The sequence below is a fragment of the Balaenoptera acutorostrata genome, chromosome 4, assembly GCF_949987535.1.
Source record: "Balaenoptera acutorostrata chromosome 4, mBalAcu1.1, whole genome shotgun sequence".
NCBI classification, from domain to species: Eukaryota; Metazoa; Chordata; class Mammalia; order Artiodactyla; family Balaenopteridae; genus Balaenoptera; species Balaenoptera acutorostrata.
The window spans coordinates 56443554-56462474 of NC_080067.1; the positions used below are offsets into that span (position 1 = coordinate 56443554).

At 38.5% G+C, this 18921-nt stretch overlaps 1 protein-coding gene across 4 annotated transcripts in view; it reads left to right on the forward strand.

Annotated features, from left to right (window-relative positions):
• The window catches only part of FNDC3B (fibronectin type III domain containing 3B), a 354599-nt gene that overhangs the window by 254955 nt on the left and 80723 nt on the right, over positions 1–18921 (forward strand). For all 4 annotated transcript variants that reach the window (XM_057546030.1, XM_007197501.2, XM_057546029.1 and 1 more), the window contains 2 exons: positions 1987–2138; positions 6634–6693. In XM_057546030.1, the coding sequence (XP_057402013.1) occupies positions 1987–2138; positions 6634–6693 (212 nt within the window). The remainder of the gene's footprint in view (positions 1–1986; positions 2139–6633; positions 6694–18921) is intronic.

Below are 18921 nucleotides of genomic sequence, written 5' to 3' on the forward strand. Positions count from 1 at the left end.
TGCATTGGCCTCAAGCTGCCATGGGCCCCCCTGTGCTCAGTGTATCTGCCATGAGGCCCCTCACGCATCTCTTCATCAGGCAGAGGTCATATCTTAATCATCTTTGTGTCCACAGCCCCTCGCAAGTTAAGGTATGATGATTAAATGAATAAGCAAAGGCGGCATTTGAACCGGGTCTAAAGGAAGTTTGTTAAAGGCAGGAAAGTGGGAAAGTCCAGAGCTAAGTCTCAGGGGCGTGAGAGGGGACGGTGTGCTGAAGGGGGGTCACAGCCGTCACAGGAGGAGTAGGCAGAAGAGTTGCTGCTAGTCTGGAGCCATAGCAGGAAGGGTCGAGTTCAGTTCTGTAACAGCGTCTCTCCAGGTTTTTTAAAAAAATGTGTAATGCTAGTCTGCCATCCACTGTGTTACCTGTATCAGAAACTCAGACTGTCTTATTCCCTTTGATTTTTATTTTTCATTCAACATTTACTAAGCAGCCACTACTCACAGTTGAATATGACTCAGGCCTTCTCCTTAGGGAGTCCCACGGTCCAGTGGGGAAGGTAGGCAAATGCTATTAAGATGATTAGCAATGAGTAGAGATAGCAGCAAGGTGCTGTGGAACAGAGAGATGATAGGATATTTCAGGGAAGCCTACTTGGGGGTAGTGAGGCCAGCCTAGGGTCTTGAAGGATGAGTAGGAGTTTGACTAAGTAATTGGTTAAATATATAATGGTGCTGTATCTATATGGAACAGAAATGATATGAAGGGATCTCTGCTCAAAATGGAATGCATGATAGACTGAAGAGGGAAACTCAGTATTCATTTCCTTATTTATTATTCATGCTTTTAAATTATTTTATATTTTAATACCCTTTATTTAGATCAGATAGTGACAAAAATAGAAGAAAAAAAGATAGAGACTTAGTAGTTTAGACATCTCCATCCACAACCACCTCTAACCTACAGCTATAAAGTCTTGTATGAACATTAAGCTTTAATGTATGTTTTAACTCTTATTTTGTTTTAATGTTATCCAGACCAATATCTAGAGAGCAACAAAATAAACTTTAGAGAATTAGAACATTAAAATGCATTGACAGATTTACTTTAAAGAATTAGACTGTGCATTAGATTAGGTTCCTCCAGAAACAGACTCTGAAACAAAGATTGGAAGGCAAATGGTGTAAGTGGGGAGGTGCCCCAGGAAGCATGGTTAGAGTAGAGACGTGAGATTGCAGAGGAGAAGCCAGTGCAGGGTCTGTTAATGAGCAGGTTACAGCTGCGGGCAGCTGGGGCTCAGTCCTGCCGAGGATGCCTGGGAGATAGTGTAAGAACGTGCTTCAGAGAAGCCCTAAATAAGAGGGAAAAGTTGAGGCGTTTAGAGTCCCAGACTCCTTTGTTCAAATGAAGCCTTGAGCGGAGGCTAAAGCAAAAGATAAAAGCAGAGCCTAGAGAGGTGAAACATCTCCACACATATTTCTGCCACCTGTCAGCCTGGGCCATGGTTCCATTTCCACCACCCCCGGCCCCGTACTGGGTTTTCCCGGGAACCTGCAGGACTTCGAGGAGCGTGGTTTGAAAGGTCTTGGCTTTGCAGGAGAATTCGACATCAAGCAAAGCTTGGAGGCTGCTAGAAAGTACCTGTGGATGTGGGTTCCTTCCGCATAATACGATGGCCATCATGGAGATTATTGAAATATCATGTTCAACTTTTTACCTTAAAAAAATTCTCAAACGTGACATTATTTTTACTTTCTGGAGGACCAAGTGTGAATTGCGTCAGACTTGGATATAAGTTTGCATAATAAGGACAGATGTTTTAGGAGCTGTAGTTTGGACATCAGGACTTTTGACAAAAGAATGCCATATAGGATGGGTGGTTTTTTTTGGTAATTAAATTTGTTTTTCTTGAGTTAAATCTGAGCCATTTTGATGCTACTACTAATAATCACAAAATGTTCTGGGGAGAAGTGTAGTGTCTGATTCATGTTTTTCTTCCTCAGGTTTCTAATATTCAGGCAAGAACAGTTGTGTTGTCCTGGGCTCCCCCTGTTGGACTTTCGTGCGGACCCCACAGTGGTCTTTCCTTCCCCTACAGCTATGAGGTTGCTCTGTCAGACAAAGGACGAGATGGAAAATACAAGATAATTTACAGGTAGCGTATATTTGCATGTGTTTTTCTCAGCTGCGAAACTGTGAAATTGGTGTTACTAAGGAGAATAAAAAACAAAGGAAAAATTTAATGGCTTTGCAAATTTTCCTTTAAATAGTTCTTTTTAAGAATTAGTGATAGTTGTAATGTCAAGAGTTAATTTTGTCCAGAGTAATTGCTAATCAGAAATGACTTTTATACAGCTATTTGGTGTTGGTCAAATATGTCACTTGGTTGTGTTAGCTTGCCAGTGTAGTACTAAAGAAAATTTTCCATTAATGTTGTCAGAGCAAAAAGTGAGTATGCCTTTTAGTTTTTACATATATCATGCACTTCTATGATCACCTCTTTTTAGGCCCAGACCTTGCACTAGTCTTGTTTTTCAAAATTCTACAATGTGGTTTCCATTTCACCCTCCTTCTTATCCTCTACAGTAGTTTTCCAGTCTGCAGTAAAGCTTTTCATTCGGAGGCTATCTTAAATCGTCAAAAGTTTAGCACACCGAATAAGGGATTATCCCCTTCCACTTTATGGACTCCCAGATAGTAACCATTTAAGTGATTTATAGCTGTGTTCTAAATGTGATAAAAAAATTTTAGGGTCAAACCTTTTCTCTTTTGTAATTGCTGGCACTGCTCAGATTTGCAGAGTGGGAAATCAGAGGCCATCTTGTTCTAACTACTTGTTTGACCTCTCTGTGACTGGCCCTGGGGACTACTGCCCAAGCCCAGTGTAACGTGGTCACACAAAGCCCACCTCTTCCTCTGCCAGAGAAGCTGCTTTTCTCTTCTGTTTCCCTGCTGCAGACCTCACATCTCCCTAGCCCCATTCCTAATTCTTAACTTGCTCCAGGGACTTGTCTTTTTCTGGACAAAGAAAAGGGGGAAAGAGAGACAGAGGGAAGCCCTTTAGTCACTCTCTCCTGTTGCCGCCCCGTAGGGCTCTGTCCTCTCTTCCTGGACTCCTGCAAGAGTCTCCTCAGGCTCCTCCAGCATCCACTCTTGCTCTCCTCCCATCCAGCCTCCACGCTGCAAAAACAGAAGTCAGGCCAAGCCACCCCCTGTGAGAACACTGCAGTGCTTTTTCACTGTACTTAGAATGTAGTCCTAACCCCTTGCTCTGGCTCACAACCATTGGGTTCTATTTTGAAAAGTCAGAATTGGTAGTGACCTTAGCAAAATATAGAGCACCATTTCCCCCAGGCCACCAAGAAACAGTTAGATTCTATCAATGCATGATGATCATTGGTGGCAGGAGCTAGAGTCCCAAGTGCCCAGTGAGGCAGGCAGGTAACATAAGTGAGAAAGTTCGAAGCTTGGGAATGAGGTGAACGGTGAACGGGAACACTCCTGTCTTCATCGAGAAAGGAGCAGCTGCCAGTCACCTAAAGTAGGTTGTTGCATAAGGGAATGTAGGCCTAGATTTGCTGATTCCTCAGAATTTTTTTTAAAGGAAATGCTAAAAATCTGAATTGTTACGTAAACCTTCCCAATGTTAAACTAATTCAGCAAATTCAAGAAACTTCAAAGATAAAGTGCAAGTCAAACAACAGAACTGCATGCAGGGTGTGGACATTAGCCTCCAGTTTGCAACTCTAAAAAAAGTATTTTTATTTGAATAATTTCAAACTTATAAAATGTTGCAGAAATAAAGAGATCAAGGAATATGTGCATATCCTTTACCCAGATTCACATATTATTAACTTTTTACCCTATTTGCTTTACTATTTGATTTTCTCTCTTGCCTTTTCTCTCCTCTTAATCTGTATTTTTCCCTATTAGTTTTATACATCATGGTCCTTTACTGCTAAATACTGCAGTGTGTTTCCTAAGATATTTTCTTAAATAGCTACAATGCCGTTACTTCGTGACTTTACATCAATACCATACTTTTATCCAATCTATCGTCCACATTCCAGTTTTGTCAGTTGATTAAATAATGTCTGCGGTAGCATTTTTCTTCCCCTTGTAGGACAAGATCCATTCTAGGGTCAGATACAGCAGTTAGTTGTCATGTCTCTGTAGCCTTCTTTAATTTGGAACACTTCCACAGTATTTCATTGTCCTTTATGACACTGACTTTTTTTTTTCCCAATCTTCTGCTTTAATAATGAAAACTGACATGTATACATACTTTTTCAAAAACAAAAGTGTTAAATATCACTAGCAGGGCAATAAGTTTAAAATTTTTTAAAAATTATGACTAAATTTCAAACATACAGAAACATAGAGAAAATACTACAATGAACCCCCAGATAACCATCACTCAGATTTAACAATTACCAAGATTTTGCCACATTTGCATCATATCCCCTTTATTACTATTATTGTTGTTGTTGTTATTGTAGCATTTGGTAGCAACTCACAGATAACACATCAGTTACTCCTACATAGTTCAATATGGATCAACATAGATATTTTTTTACGTAACTGCAATGTCATTAACATCTAGGAAAACTGACAATAATACCTGGCATCATTTAATACCTTGGTCATATTCAAATTTTCCCAGTTGTCTCAAAAATGTGTTTTAATATTGATTTCTTCTGGGAATCCAAATGAAGTTTACTCATTGCGTGGGATTGTTAGGGCTCATAAATCTATTTAAATCTAGAATAGTCTCCCTTTCATCCTTTTTTTTTTTTTTTTTGGAAATGGAATAGCTACTTTATATTTTAAAATTTAATTTAAAAAAGTTTTTATTGACGTATAGTTGGCATACAATATAGTTTTCAGGTGTATCTCCCACCTTTTTAAAAATTCTTGATCAGTTGCAAAAAGTGAATCACTTTTTTTACCAATCTGAATTTGTGGTATCCTTTAACTTAATCTTCCTCCCCCATATTTCTTATAAGTGGATAGTTAGTTCTGGAGCTTGATCAGATGGAGATTTAACATTTGTGGGAGGCTTTCATCAAGGTAGGTCTATGTACTTCCTCTTCCAGCACATTGGGAAACAACAATGTTCGTTGGCCTCACTGTGATTAAATCGTTTGGGAATTATCCAGTGCTTTTTTTTTTTAATCTTATTTATTTATTTGAAATATAGTTGACATACAGTATTAGTTTCAGGTATGCTACATAGTGATTCAAAATCTTTATAGATTACACTCCATTTAAAGTTATTATAGGCCTTCCCTGGTGGTGCAGTGGTTAAGAATCCACCTGCCAATGCAGGGGACACCGGTTTGAACCCTGGTAAGGGAAGATCCCACATGCCACGGGGCAGCTAAGCCCGTGCGCCACAGCTACTGAGCCTGCGCTCTAGAGCCCACATGCCACAACTACTGAGCCCACGTGCCACAACTACTGAAGCCCGTGCGCCTAGAGCCCATGCTCCTCAACAAGAGAAGCCACCGCAATGAGAAAACCGCACACCACAATGAAGAGTAGCCCCCGCTCGCCGCAACTAGAGGAAGCCCGCGTGCAGCAACCAAGACCCAACGCAGTCAAAAATTAATTAATTAATTACTTTTAAAATATAAATAAAGTTATTATAAAATATTGGCTGTATTCCCTGTGCTGTGCATTACATCCTTGTAGCTTATTTACTTTATACATAGTAGTTTGTACTTCTCAATCCCCTACCCGTATCTTGCCCCTCCCCACTTTGCTCTCCCCACTGGTACCCACTAGTTTGTTCTCTATATCTGTGAGACTGTTTCTGTTTTGTTATATTCATTTGTCTGTTTTGTTTTTTAGATTCCACATGTAAGTGATAGCATACAGTGTTTGTCTTTGACTTATTTCACTAAGCATAACACCCTCCAGGTCCATCCGTGTTGTTACACATGGCAGAATTTCATTCTTTTTTTGTGGCTGGGTAGATACTGACATTTGTGCAGAATACAGTTATGCCCACACACACCCCTCTCACCTTTAAAAAATTTTTTAATGGGAACATTACTTATTTTCTGGAATGTTGGTGATTTCCTCTTGATTAAGTCAAGGTTCTGTGCAGCTTCTGGTCAAATAAATGGTTTTATTTTGTGTAAGAGAGCTATTTATTGGCATGCATCTGTAAGAGAGCTGTTTATTAGTATTGATATGTGAGGGAAGTAGATTGAGGTTTCTTGAAGAGAGTTGAGAAGTTGAAGCTATTGGGGTTCTTGCCAGGACAAGTCTGGGAGCCACCTTCAGTTGACAGCTGGTGCTGTTATTTACACTTCCGTTTATCTAGGTATCTTTCTGTTCAGCTTGCTTCCTTATTTACTTATTTTTATGTAGTCATTTTGAAGAAGTGGTAAGATATTTTGGAATTTTATTCATAAGTTAGCCTTGCCGTTTTCCAGATCCAGAATGACACCATTTCAAGGAATCTAATTTGCTAGTCCAGAAAAATGATAATACCAAGCAGGAGAGTTTATTTCTGACTTAAGGTGGAAGTAGAAGTAATAATTCTTGAATCGCTGTTGGTACCTGACTATGAGACCCAAATCCAAAACCTGTTTTATTTTTGAAACTTGTATCATTGACTAAGAAATGATTTTTCTTTGCAGCGGAGAAGAATTAGAATGTAACCTGAAAGATCTTAGACCAGCAACCGATTATCATGTGAGGTGAGTATTGGGGAATTCAGATTGCTAAGATAAATAATATGCTCCTTTTTAAAAGTGTTTGGTTAACAGCACTTGCCTAACTAAAAGTGTCAGTACCTTTGCTCATCGGCCATTCCTTGATGTCCTACACTTGAGAGCATAGAGATTGGGAGTCCATAGAAGTGCTTCTGGTAATAGAAAAGTAGATGATACCCTGAACAGAATTTAAAAATTGTTTTTACGAAGTAATTTTTATTTTACGTAGTCTTCTAAGATCCGTTGAAATGCGTGGTTTAATGTATAATATTTTTTTCTCTAAAGCAATCATTTTTTACCATAGGTATATCAGTTATTATAGACCTTCCATAGAAACTATATATGTTCAGCCCAAATGACTAAATAAAGTCCTTCCCATGTTTCAAGTTTGGACCTAAAAGGCAATACGTTTTGAAATAAGTAATGCAAATATCAAAATTATCTCTAGCAAGAGCTAATGCAGTTTGCCAAAACAACTCACATAGTTTGCTACCGAGTCTGAACTCTCTACCATGACTGCTCTGGAAGGCAGGGCTAGCTGATCTCAGGGAGAGACCCAGCCAACCACAGACCTGCGAGGACGAAAGTATCATCTAAGTGTTAACAGAGCCCATCTGATTACTCAAAGATACATCCATACATCCATCTGCAAACAGGCAGATTTTTTAATCTGAATGTGATCCATAATATCGTTTAAATTTTCATTTTAATTTAAACTTTCATTTTATTTAATTTTTAATTTGATCAGAAATTCTCATTTTATCTAATAGGGTGAACAACAACAAATTCTCCTTTCTTCAATTATATATGTGTATATCCAGATTATGTAATAAAATTGCAAGCATCAAGCACACACTCTTTATTACACTTTCCAAAGGTTAATTCACACCACACGTTCCCTTTGTGGTGGAGTAGAGGCAGGGTAGCCTAGCAGGAAGAGCATATGTTAATTATTAGGAAGCTTGAGGTCTAGTCTGGTTCTGCCCATCAATTGACTGTTTTAACTTTGGTCAATCACAGAGAATCCATGCCACAATTTTCTCGGTAACAAAAGTAAGGAAAGTAGGGGTGTGTTCAGATTATAATATCTTATTAGCTACACAGTGTTTAAAACTATGTTTAAAGCAATACATAAAAGAGCAAGGTTTTTACATTCAGTCATAAAGTGTACATCTGCTTGGCTATTGTTTTCCTTAGATGAACTCTATTGCAACCATCTTTTCCCATTTGAATCAAAACTTTTGGATTTTGAGTGAATTAGCTTTAGCCCAAACATATTGAACTTTTCACACCGTCTGTACAAAGAAAAAGATTTGTATAACTTGTGAAGCTGAGATGGTAATAGTTTAACCATTCTTTGAAATGGTCGATTTAACAACAAACCAGAAAATGTAACACCATATAGGGAGTCCTGTAAATGTTCTCTATTAGACATTGTTAACATGTGTTTCCTTTTTTCTCTTTTAATGTTCATTGTCATTGCTTCACTAAAGGTTTACTTTATTAATTTTCTGCTCATCCATGAGTTGACAATAACTTTTTAAAAAATTTTAAATGTCACAGTCTGCCCTTTATTTACTGTCCCATCTGTTGTGTTGCCCTTTGTATCTTTTTAACGCCTCTTACAAAGGGTAAACTTGAGAATACTTGCTCATTAATTCTTTTTACGTATCTTATGAACACCTTAAACTTCTGGGCAGATAAAAGGAATAATTAATGGATTCCCCAAAAGACATAGGAGCATGAGGTAGTAGTTACCATCTTAGAGGCCTTGGATCCAAGACTTCCTTCTAACACATCGGGGATCCCACCCTTGTGACATATTTGACACTTGTGTGACACCACACATAAACAGCCTAAGGCACCACCAGCTGTTATTTGGTCTAGTACTCTGCTGGCCAGAGAGATGGAAAATTCTCCCTCTCTTTGATCGTGATCTCTTTATTTTTTTATACAGCAGGTTCTCATTAGTTATCTATTTTATACACATCAGTGTATACATGTCAATCCCAATCTCCCAATTCATCCCACCACCACCACCACCCCCCTGCCGCTTTCCCCCCTTGGTGTCCATACGTTTGTTCTCTACATCTGTGTCTATTTCTGCCTTGCAAACCTGTTCATCTGTACCATTTTTCTAGATTCCACATATATGAATTAATATATTTGTTTTTCTCTTTCTGACTTACTTCACTCTGTATGACAGTCTCTAGGTCCATCCACGTCTCTACAAATGACCTAGTTTCGTTCCTTTTTATGACTGAGTAATACTCCATTGTATATATGCACCACATCTTCTTTATCCATTCGTCTGTTGATGGGCATTTAGGTTGCTTCCATGACCTAGCTATCATAAATAATGCTGCAGTGAACATTGGAGTGCATGTGTCTTTTTGTTTTTTGTTTTTTCCACATCTTTATTGGAGTATAAATGCTTTACAATGTTGTGTTAGTTTCTACTGTACAACAAACTGAATCAGCTATACATATACATATATCCCCATATCTCCTCCCTCTTGCATCTCCCTCCCACCCTCCCTATCCCACCCCTCTAGGTCATCACAAAGCACCGAGCTGATCTCCCTGTGCCATGTGGCTGCTTCCCACTAGCCATCCATTTGACATTTAGTAGTGTATATATGTCAGTGCTACTCTCGCACTTCATCCAAGCTTCCCCTTTACCCCTGTGCCCTCAACTCCGTTTTCCACGTCTGCGTCTTTATTACTGCCCTGCCACTAGGTTTATCAGTACCACTTTTTTAAATGCCATATATATGCATTAGCCAACGGTATTTGTTTTTCTCTTTCTGACTTCACTCTGTATGACAGATTCTAGGTCCGTCCACCTGACTACAAATAACTCAATTTCATTCCTTTTTATGGCTGAGTAATATTCCATTGTATATATGTGCCACATCTTCTTTATCTAGTCATCTGTTGATGGATATTTAGGTTGCTTCCATGTCTGGCTCTTGTAAATAGTGCTGCAATGAACATTGTTGTATGTGTTTCTTTTTGAATTATGGTTTTCTCAGCGTATATGCCCAGCAGTGGGATTGCTAGGTCATACGGTAATTCTATTTTTAGTTTTTTAAGAAATCTCCATACTGTTCTCCATAGTGGCTGTATCAATTTACATTCCCACCAACAGTGCAAGAGGGTTCCCTTTTCTCCACACCCTCTCCAGCATTTGTTGTTTGTAGAGTTTCTGATGATACCCATTCTAACCGGTGTGAGGTGATATCTCATTGTAGTTTTGATTTGCATTTCTCTAATAATTAGTGATATTGAGCAGTTTTCATGTGCCTCTTGGCCATCTGTATGTCTTCTTTGGAGAAATGTCTATTTAGGTCTTCTGCCCATTTCTTGATTGGGTTGTTTGCTTTTTGTATATTGAGCTGCATGAGCTGTTTATGTATTTTGGACATTAATCCTTTGTCCATTGATTTGTTTGCAAATATTTTCTCCCATTCTGAGTTTCCTGTAGTTTCCTTTGCTGTGCAAAAGCTTTTAAGTTTCATTACGTCCCATTTGTTTATTTTTGTTTTTATTTCCATTACTCTAGGGGGTGGGTCATAAAAGATCTTGCTGTGATTTATGTCAAAGAGTGTTCTTCCTATGTTTACCTCTAAGAGTTTTATAGTGTCTGGTCTTACATTTAGGTCTTTAATCCATTTTGGGTTTATTTTTGTATATGGTATTAGGGAGTGTTCTAATTTCATTCTTTTACATGTAGCTGTCCAGTTTTCCCAGCACCGTTTATTGAAGAGACTGTCTTTTCTCCATTGTATATCCTTGCCTCCTTTGTTATAGATTAGTTGACCATAGCTGTGTGGGTTTATCTCTGGGCTTTCTATCCTGTTCCATTGATCTATATTTCTGTTTTTGTGCCAGTACCATATTGTCTTGATTACTGTAGCTTTGTAGTATAGTCTGAAGTCAGGGAGTCTGATTCCTACACCTCCATTTTTTTCTGTCAAGATTACTTTGGCTATTCGGGGTCTTTTGCGTCTCCATACAAATTTTAAGGTTTTTTGTTCTAGTTCTGTAAAAAATACCATTGGTAATTTGATAGGGATTGCATTGAACCTGTAGATTGCTTTGTGTAGTATAGTCATTTTCACAATATTGATTCTTCCAATACACGAACATGGTATATCTCTCCATCTGTTTGTGTCATCTTTGATTTCTTTCACCAGTGTCTTATAGTTTTCTTAGTACAGGTCTTTTACCCCCTTAAGTAGGTTTATTCCTAGGTATTTTATTCTTTTTGTTGCAGTGGTGAATGGGATTGTTTCCTTAATTTCTTTCTGATCTTTTGTTGTTAGTGTATAGGAATGCAAGAGATTTCTGTGCAGTAATTTTGTATCCTGCTACTTTACCAGATTTATTGATTAGCTCTAGTAGTTTCCTGGTGGCATCGTTAGGATTCTCTATGTATAGTATCATGTCATCTGCAAACAGTGACAGTTTTACTTCTTCTTTTCCAATTTGAATTCCTTTTATTTCTTTTGCTTCTCTGATTGCCATGGCTAAAACTTCCAGAAATATGTAGAATAATAGTGGTGAGAGTGGACATCCTTGTCTTGTTCCTGATCTTAGAGGAAATGCTTTCAGTTTTTCACCATTGATTGAGAATGATGTTTGCTGTGGGTTTGTCGTATACGGCCTTTATTATGTTGAGGTACGTTCCCTCAATGACCACTTTCTGGAGAGTTTTTATCATAAATGGGTGTTGAATTTTGTCAGAAGCTTTTTCTTCATCTATTGAGATGATCATATGGTTTTTCTTCTTCAATTTGTTAATATGGTGTATCACATTGATTTGCATATATTGAAGATTCCTTGCATCCCTGGGATAAATCCCACTTAATCAGGGTGTATGATCCTTTTAATGTGTTGTTGGATTCTGTTTGCTAGTATTTTGTTGAGGACTTTTACTTTTTTTTTTTTTTTTTTTTAAAGAAATTCACGTTCTTTTTTTTTTTTTTTTATGACTGTGTTGAGTCTTCGTTTCTGTGCGAGGGCTTTCTCTAGTTGCGGCAAGTGGGGACCACTCTTCATCGCGGTGCGCGGGCCTCTCACCATCGCGGCCTCTCGTTGCGGAGCACAGGCTCCCGACGCGCAGGCTCAGCAATTGTGGCTCACGGGCCCAGTCGCTCCGCGGCATGTGGGATCTTCCCAGACCAGGGCTCGAACCCATGTCCCCTGCATTGGCAGGCAGATTCTCAACCACTGCGCCACCAGGGAAGCCCCCTGTTGAGGACTTTTGCATCTATATTCATCAGTGATATTGGTCTGTAATTTTCTTTTTTTGTAGTATCTTTGTCTGGTTTTGGTATCAGGGTGATGGTGGCCTCGTAGAATGAGTTTGGGAGTGTTCCTTCCTCTGCAATTTTTTGGAAGAGTTTGAGAAGGATGGGTGTTAGCTCTTCTCTAAATGTTTGATAGAATTCAGAACTCACCTGTGAAGCCATCTGGTCCTGGACTTTTGTTTGTTGGAAGATTTTTAATCACAGTTTCAATTTCATTACTTGTGATTGTTCTGTTCATATTTTCTGTTTCTTCCTGGTTCAGTCTTGGAAAGTTATACCTTTCTAAGAATTTGTCCATTTCTTCCAGGTTGTCCATTTTATTGGCATAGAGTTGCTTGTAGTAGTCTCTCAGGATGCTTTGTATTTCTGCGGTGTCTGTTGTAACTTCTCTTTTTTCATTTCTAATTTTATTGATTTGAGTCCTCTCCCTCTTTTTCTTGATGAGTCTGTCTAAAGGTTTATCAGTTTTATCTTCTCAAAGAAACAGCGTTTAGTTTTATTGATCTTTGCTATTGTTTTCTTTGTTTCTTTTTCATTTATTTCTGCTCTGATCTTTATGATTTCTTTCCTTCTGCTAACTTTGGGTTTTGTTTGTTCTTCTTTCTCTAGTTCCTTTAGGTGTAACGTTAGATTGTTTATTTGAGATTTTTCTTGTTTCTTGAGGTAGGCTTGTATTGCTATAAACTTCCTTCTTAGAACTGCTTTTGCTGCATCCCATAGGTTTTAGATCATTGTGTTTTCATTGTCATTTGTCTCTAGGTATTTTTTGATTTCCTCTTTGATTTCTTCAGTGATCTCTCGGTTATTTAGTAACGTGTTGTTTAGCCTCCATGTGTTTGTGTTCTTTACATTTTTTTCCCCTGTAATTTATTTCTAATCTCACAGCATCGTGGTCGGAAAAGATGCTTGATACAATTTCAATTTTCTTAAATTTACCGAAGCTTGATTTGTGACCCAAGATGTGATCTATCCTGGAGAATGTTCTGTGTGCACTTGAGAAGAAAGTGCTTTGTTGTTTTCAGATAGAATGTCCTATATTAGATCTATCCTGGTCTGTTGTGTCATTTAAAGCTTGTGTTTCCTTATTAATTTTCTGTCTTGATGATCTGTCCGTTGGTGTAAGTGAGGTGTTAAATTCCCTCACTGTTACTGTGTTACTGCTGATTTCCTCTTTTATAGCTGTTACCAGTTGCCTTATGTATTGAGGTACTCCTATGTTGGGTATGTATGTATTTATAATTGTTATATCTTCTTCTTGGATTGATCCCTTGATCATTATGTCGTGTCTTCCTTGTCTCTTGTAACATTCTTTATTTTAAAGTCTATTTTATCTGATATGAGTATAGCTACTCCAGCTTTCTTTTGATTTCCATTTGCATGGAATATCTTTTTCCATCCCCTCACTTTCAGTCTGTATGTGTCCCCAGGTCTGAAGTGAGTCTCTTGTAGGCAGCACATATATGGGTCTTGTTTCTGTATCCATTCAGCAAGCCTGTGTCTTTTGGTTGGAACATTTAATCCATTCATGTTTAAGGTAATTATCGATATGTATGTTCCTATGACCATTTTCTTAATTGTTTTGGGTTTGTTTTTGTAGGTCCTTTTCTTCTCTTGTGTTTCCCACTTAGAGAAGTTCCTTTAGCATTTGTTGTAGAGCTGGTTTGGTGGTGCTAAATTCTCTTAGCTTTTGCTTGTCTGTAAAGTTTTTGATTTCTCTGTTTTATCTGAATGAGATCCTTGCTGGGTAGAGTAATCTTGGATATAGGTTCTTCCCTTTCATCACTTTAAATATATCATGCCACTCCCTTCTGGCTTGTAGAGTTTCTGCTGAGAAATCACCCGTTAACCTTATGGGAGTTCCCTTGTATGTTATTTGTCATTTTTCCCTTGTTGCTTTTAATAATTTTTCTTTGTCTTTAATTTTTGTCAGTTTGATTACTTTGTTTCTCGGCATGTTTCTCCATGGGTTTATCCTGCGTGGGACTCTCTGCGCTTCCTGGACTTGGGTGGCTATTTGCTTTCCCATGTTAGGGGTGTTTTTGACTATAATCTCTTCAAATATTTTCTCAGGTCCTTTCTCTTTTTTCCTTATGGGACGCATTATACATGCGAATGTTGGTGTGTTTAATGTTGTCCCAGAGGTCTCTTAGGCTCTCTTCATTTCTTTTCATTCTTTTTTCTTTATTCTGTTCCGCAGCAGTGAATTCCACCATTCTGTCTTCCTGGTTACTTATCCGTTCTTCTGCCTCAGTTATTCTGCTATTGATTCCTTCTAGTGTATTTTTCATTTCAGTTATTGTATTGTTCATCTCTGTTTGCTTGTTCTTTAATTCTTCTAGGTCTTTGCTAAACAGTTCTTACATCTTCTCAATCTTTGCTTCCATTCTTTTTCCGAGGTCCTGGATTATCTTCACTATCATTATTCTGAATTCTTTTTTCTGGAAGGTTCCCTATCTCCACTTCATTTAATTGTTTTTCTGGGTTTTATCTTGTTCCTTCATCTGATACATAGTCCCCTGCCTTTTCATTTTGTCTATCTTTCAATGTGGGTTTTGTTCCACAGGCTGCAGGATTGTAGTTCTTCTTGCTTCTGCTGTCTGCCCTCTGGTGGATAAGGCTATCTAAGAGGCTTGTGCAAGCTTCCTGCAGGGAGGGACTGGTGGTAGGTAGAGCTGGGTGTTGCTCTGGTGGACAGAGCTCAGTAAAACTTTAATCCACTTGTCTGCTGATGGGTGGGGCTAAGTTCCCTCCCTGTTGGTTGTTTGGCCTGAGGCGACCCAGCACTGGAGTCTTCAGGCCCTTTGGCGGGGCTAATGGTGGACTCTGGGAGGGCTCACACCAAGGAGTACTTCCCAGAACTTCTGCTGCGAGTGTCCTTGTCCCCACGGTGAGCCACAGCAGCCCCCTGCCTCTGCAGGATTCCCTCCAACACTAGCAGGTAAGTCTTGTTCAGTCTCCTGTGGGATCACTACTCCTTCCCCCTGGGTCCCGATGCGCACACTACTTTGTGTGTGCCCTCCACAAGTGGAGTCTCTGTTTCCCCCAGTCCTGTTGAAGTCCTGTAATGAAATCCCTATAGCCTTCAAAGTCTGATTCTCTGGGAATTCCTCCTCCCATTGCCAGACCCCCAGGTTGGGAAGCCTGACATGGGGCTCAGAACCTTCACTCCAGTGGGTGGACTTCTGTGGTATAATTGTTCTGCACTTTGTGAGTCACCCACCCAGCGGTTATGGGATTTGATTTTATTGTGATTGCACCCCTTCTACAATCTCATTGTGGCTTCTCCTTTGTCTTTGGATGTGGGGTATCTTTTTTGGTGAGTTCTAGTGTCTTCCTGTCGATGATTGTTCAGCAGTTACTTGTGATTCCGGTGCTCTCTCAAGAGGGGGTGAGCGCATGTCCTTCTACTCCGCCATCTTCCAGAACACATCTCTTTTAGTATTTTTAAAAAGTTATTTCCTAAAAAAATGTCTACAGTCCCAATTTTAGTTACTTTGCTCTGGCTATTCCACAGTCCATATAGATCATTCATTCTCTTTCCTTATACAGCCTTTCATTTTTCAAGCTAGAGAATACTCTTAACACTTCCAGCCCCTACATAGAGTCAGTCTCTTCTGCCTTGAATTGCTTTGGGAGGCAGCTTGATGACATAGTAGGCAGAGCTTGGAATTTGGAATTAATGACTCAGGCACTTACTTAGGGTATGTGATTAGGCAAGCCATGTAAGCTTCAATGTCCTTGTTTTCTCATTTGTAAAATGAGGATAATAACGATACCAGCCTTAGAAAGATGGTATGAGAGCAAATGAAATATATGTGCAAATCTATTATAAATCTGTAACACCTATAAATGTTGTTTTGTTTGTTTTGTTTTTCCAAAGTGGTTGCAGATTTTCCACACTAAAAATAAAAAGGACTTCATGATGAAGTTTGACCATACCACTCATTATTTTATTGAGATAAAGACATATCATAATTGGAGCTGAAAAAAGCAGAGCAAAAATCTCTTTTTATGATGCAGTTAACATTCTCAAAATCTTAGTTCCAGGAATGTAAGCTTTTATCAACACAGTAGCCTCAAATATAATTTTAAATTTAATAGTCACCTGTAAGGCCTCAAAAAGCTACATGGAAATATTTCCTCACTTTTCCACAACAGAAGCTCCAAAAGGATTCCATTAGTGTACAGCTGCAAAATGAACAATTATATTTATTACCATTTTCATTTATTTGTACATTACCAATTTAGAAAGTGTCGCCTTATAGGAAGTCTGGAGAGCCAATGATGAAAACAGATGTTTCTTTTAGCAGTGCCAAGCAGGCTGTATTCTCCTTCTAGTTGTTAATAGTGCACATTTTGACAAAGGCCTGCAGAAGTCTCTGTTCAAATCACTCTTCCGTAGAGTGAAAGGTTTCTTTCTCAGGTCAGGTACTGGCATCTCACCTAGGGCTCCTTTCTTGTTGCTTTTGGTTTTGCTATTCTGATTCCATCCCCTTCACATTGCTTGCTTGATATCTTTATGGAATTCTTTTTCTCATTTTCAGTTTTTTCCTCCCTCATGTTAGTGAGTATTGTCTGCGTTCACCAGTCAGATACACAACCATTTTTTAAAGTAGCAGCCTCTCAGTCATGGAGTTCTGTTATTGAACTGTATAGTGCTTGGCATCAGTTCCTAGGCAAGAAGAGCTCTTGAATTCTACTTGCCATCACCTCACTGTTATTGGGAATAATTTATTAAGAGACCAGTGGCATCCTTGAGATGGTGCTATAGGTTATGTGTCTGTAGCTGTTCAGATTGGCGCTTGCTATGCCCTTTAGTCCAAATTCCACATTGAAAATTGTATCCTGAGACATTTCAGGTTTTAAAGATTATTTTCCTCACTTTTTGCTATGTATTTTCGTGTCATTGCTCCACATCTGTCTGACCACTTTTTTATTTTTTCTCCTAGTGATTGAAGAAAGTAATTCCTCAATAATTCCTCTATTATGTTGATGTAAAAAAATTAGGTGTTGGGTCCTGGGTTATTTTTATTAAAGTCATCACTTTTATATTAGTTACCCATTTCTTACACAGATTGCTTTTTTTGGTTTAATGTTGGTTGAATATTTAAAAGGAATCAATTTGTAACTGTCAAAGTGTATTTATTCAGTGTTTCCATATAGGGTATTGTGTTATGGAATGACGCCACCAATGCAGAATCTCCCCTGTGTGTGTGTGTGTTGAGGAAGAAAGAGGAATGAGAAAAATCCAATACATACGTACATACAAATAAATAACATTCTATTTTATAATACTTATGCATAAGTATGTAACTTTACAATCACAAACATTTATATATTCATTTATTTATACATATACAAAGAAAAGCATATTCCTCTTTTAATTGGTAGTTTTATAATTAATAGTGACATTGAAACAATCATTTTACTGTGGGAGTCAAGAATTTATATTTTTATCAATGATAGGATAATCAGGAATTTGAGTGTTGGAATGGATAGCAATTTCAATGCAGAATTTGAGGCCGTTTTGCAGTCATTGTCATAAACAATTTGGCAAAGAGGTTGCCCAGAGATGATACCATGTAATAACATTTCCCAGAAAAATTATGTGATGAAGCATTTCCAAAAATATGTGGTTGACCAGCTCAGTGTGGGGTTATGAAGTAGGTGTTATTTAATTTATTTTTTTAACATCTTTATTGGAGTATAATTGCTTTACAGTGGTGTGTTAGTTTCTGCTGTATAACAAAGTGAATCAGCTATACATATACATCTATCCCCATATATCCTCCCTCTTGTGTCTCCCTCCCACCCTCCCTATCTCACCCCTCTAGGTGGTCACAAAGCACAGAGCTGATCTCCCTGTGCTATGCGGCTGCTTCCCACTAGCTATCTATTTTACATTTGGTAGTGTGTATATTTCAATGCTACTCTCTCACTTCGTCCCAGCTTACCCTTCTCCCTCCCCGTGTCCTCAAGTCCATTCTCTACGTCTGCGTCTTTATTCCTGTCCTGCCCCTAGGTTCCTCAGAACCATTTTTTTTTTGATTCCATATATATGTGTTTGCATATGGTATTTGTTTTTCTCTTTCTGACTTATTTCACTCTGCATGACAGACTCTAAGTCCATCCACCAAATAGGTGTTATTGACTAGAAATTGCAGCTCCTGGTATGTTACAGACGTGCTGGAGGAAGGGGGAGGCAAATTTCTGAAATTTTTGGAGCACCTGTTCCATACACATTTAGTTGGTACTTAAACTGAAACAAATGTGCAAACCCAACACAAGATTAGTTATATCCTTAGGAAAGTGTATTCCTCGTTGCTGGTATAAATGCTAAAAGAACTGAATTGTTTGCTGATATATTTAACTTAGGACACTGGTCCTACTCCACATATCTTCCTGTCACATTGTGGTATTTAGAGAAAACACATCACCATCATGTGAGAAACATGATTGCAACATTCTTGAAAATGTAATGTCATTTACAGAGACTTTTCTGTGAAAATTACTGGTAAAAGCGGAGCAGGTAGTTAGTGCAGTTATTAGTTGCTATCTATTTACTGAACAATTTGAATTGACAGATGTAATCATGAGGTACTTAGATGTCATGTCAAGTTTTAGGTACTGAGTGCAGCACATTTATATTGCCGCGTAAAATAGATCTTGTTTCCTTTGCAGACAGACTTTTTACAAGTGCAGAGCATTGACTCCTCATTTACACAAACTATAACATTCTCTGAGTTTAAAGACAAGGGAACTAACTCCTGCCAGCCTGTACAACTGTCCATCCTCAAGTACCTCACATTTTTACTTGTGCCATCAGGTTCCTTCATTCCTACCGTCATCCTCCCAACCTGGCTGTCAGGAGCCTCCTTCTCTCGTGTTTCTCTAGCCC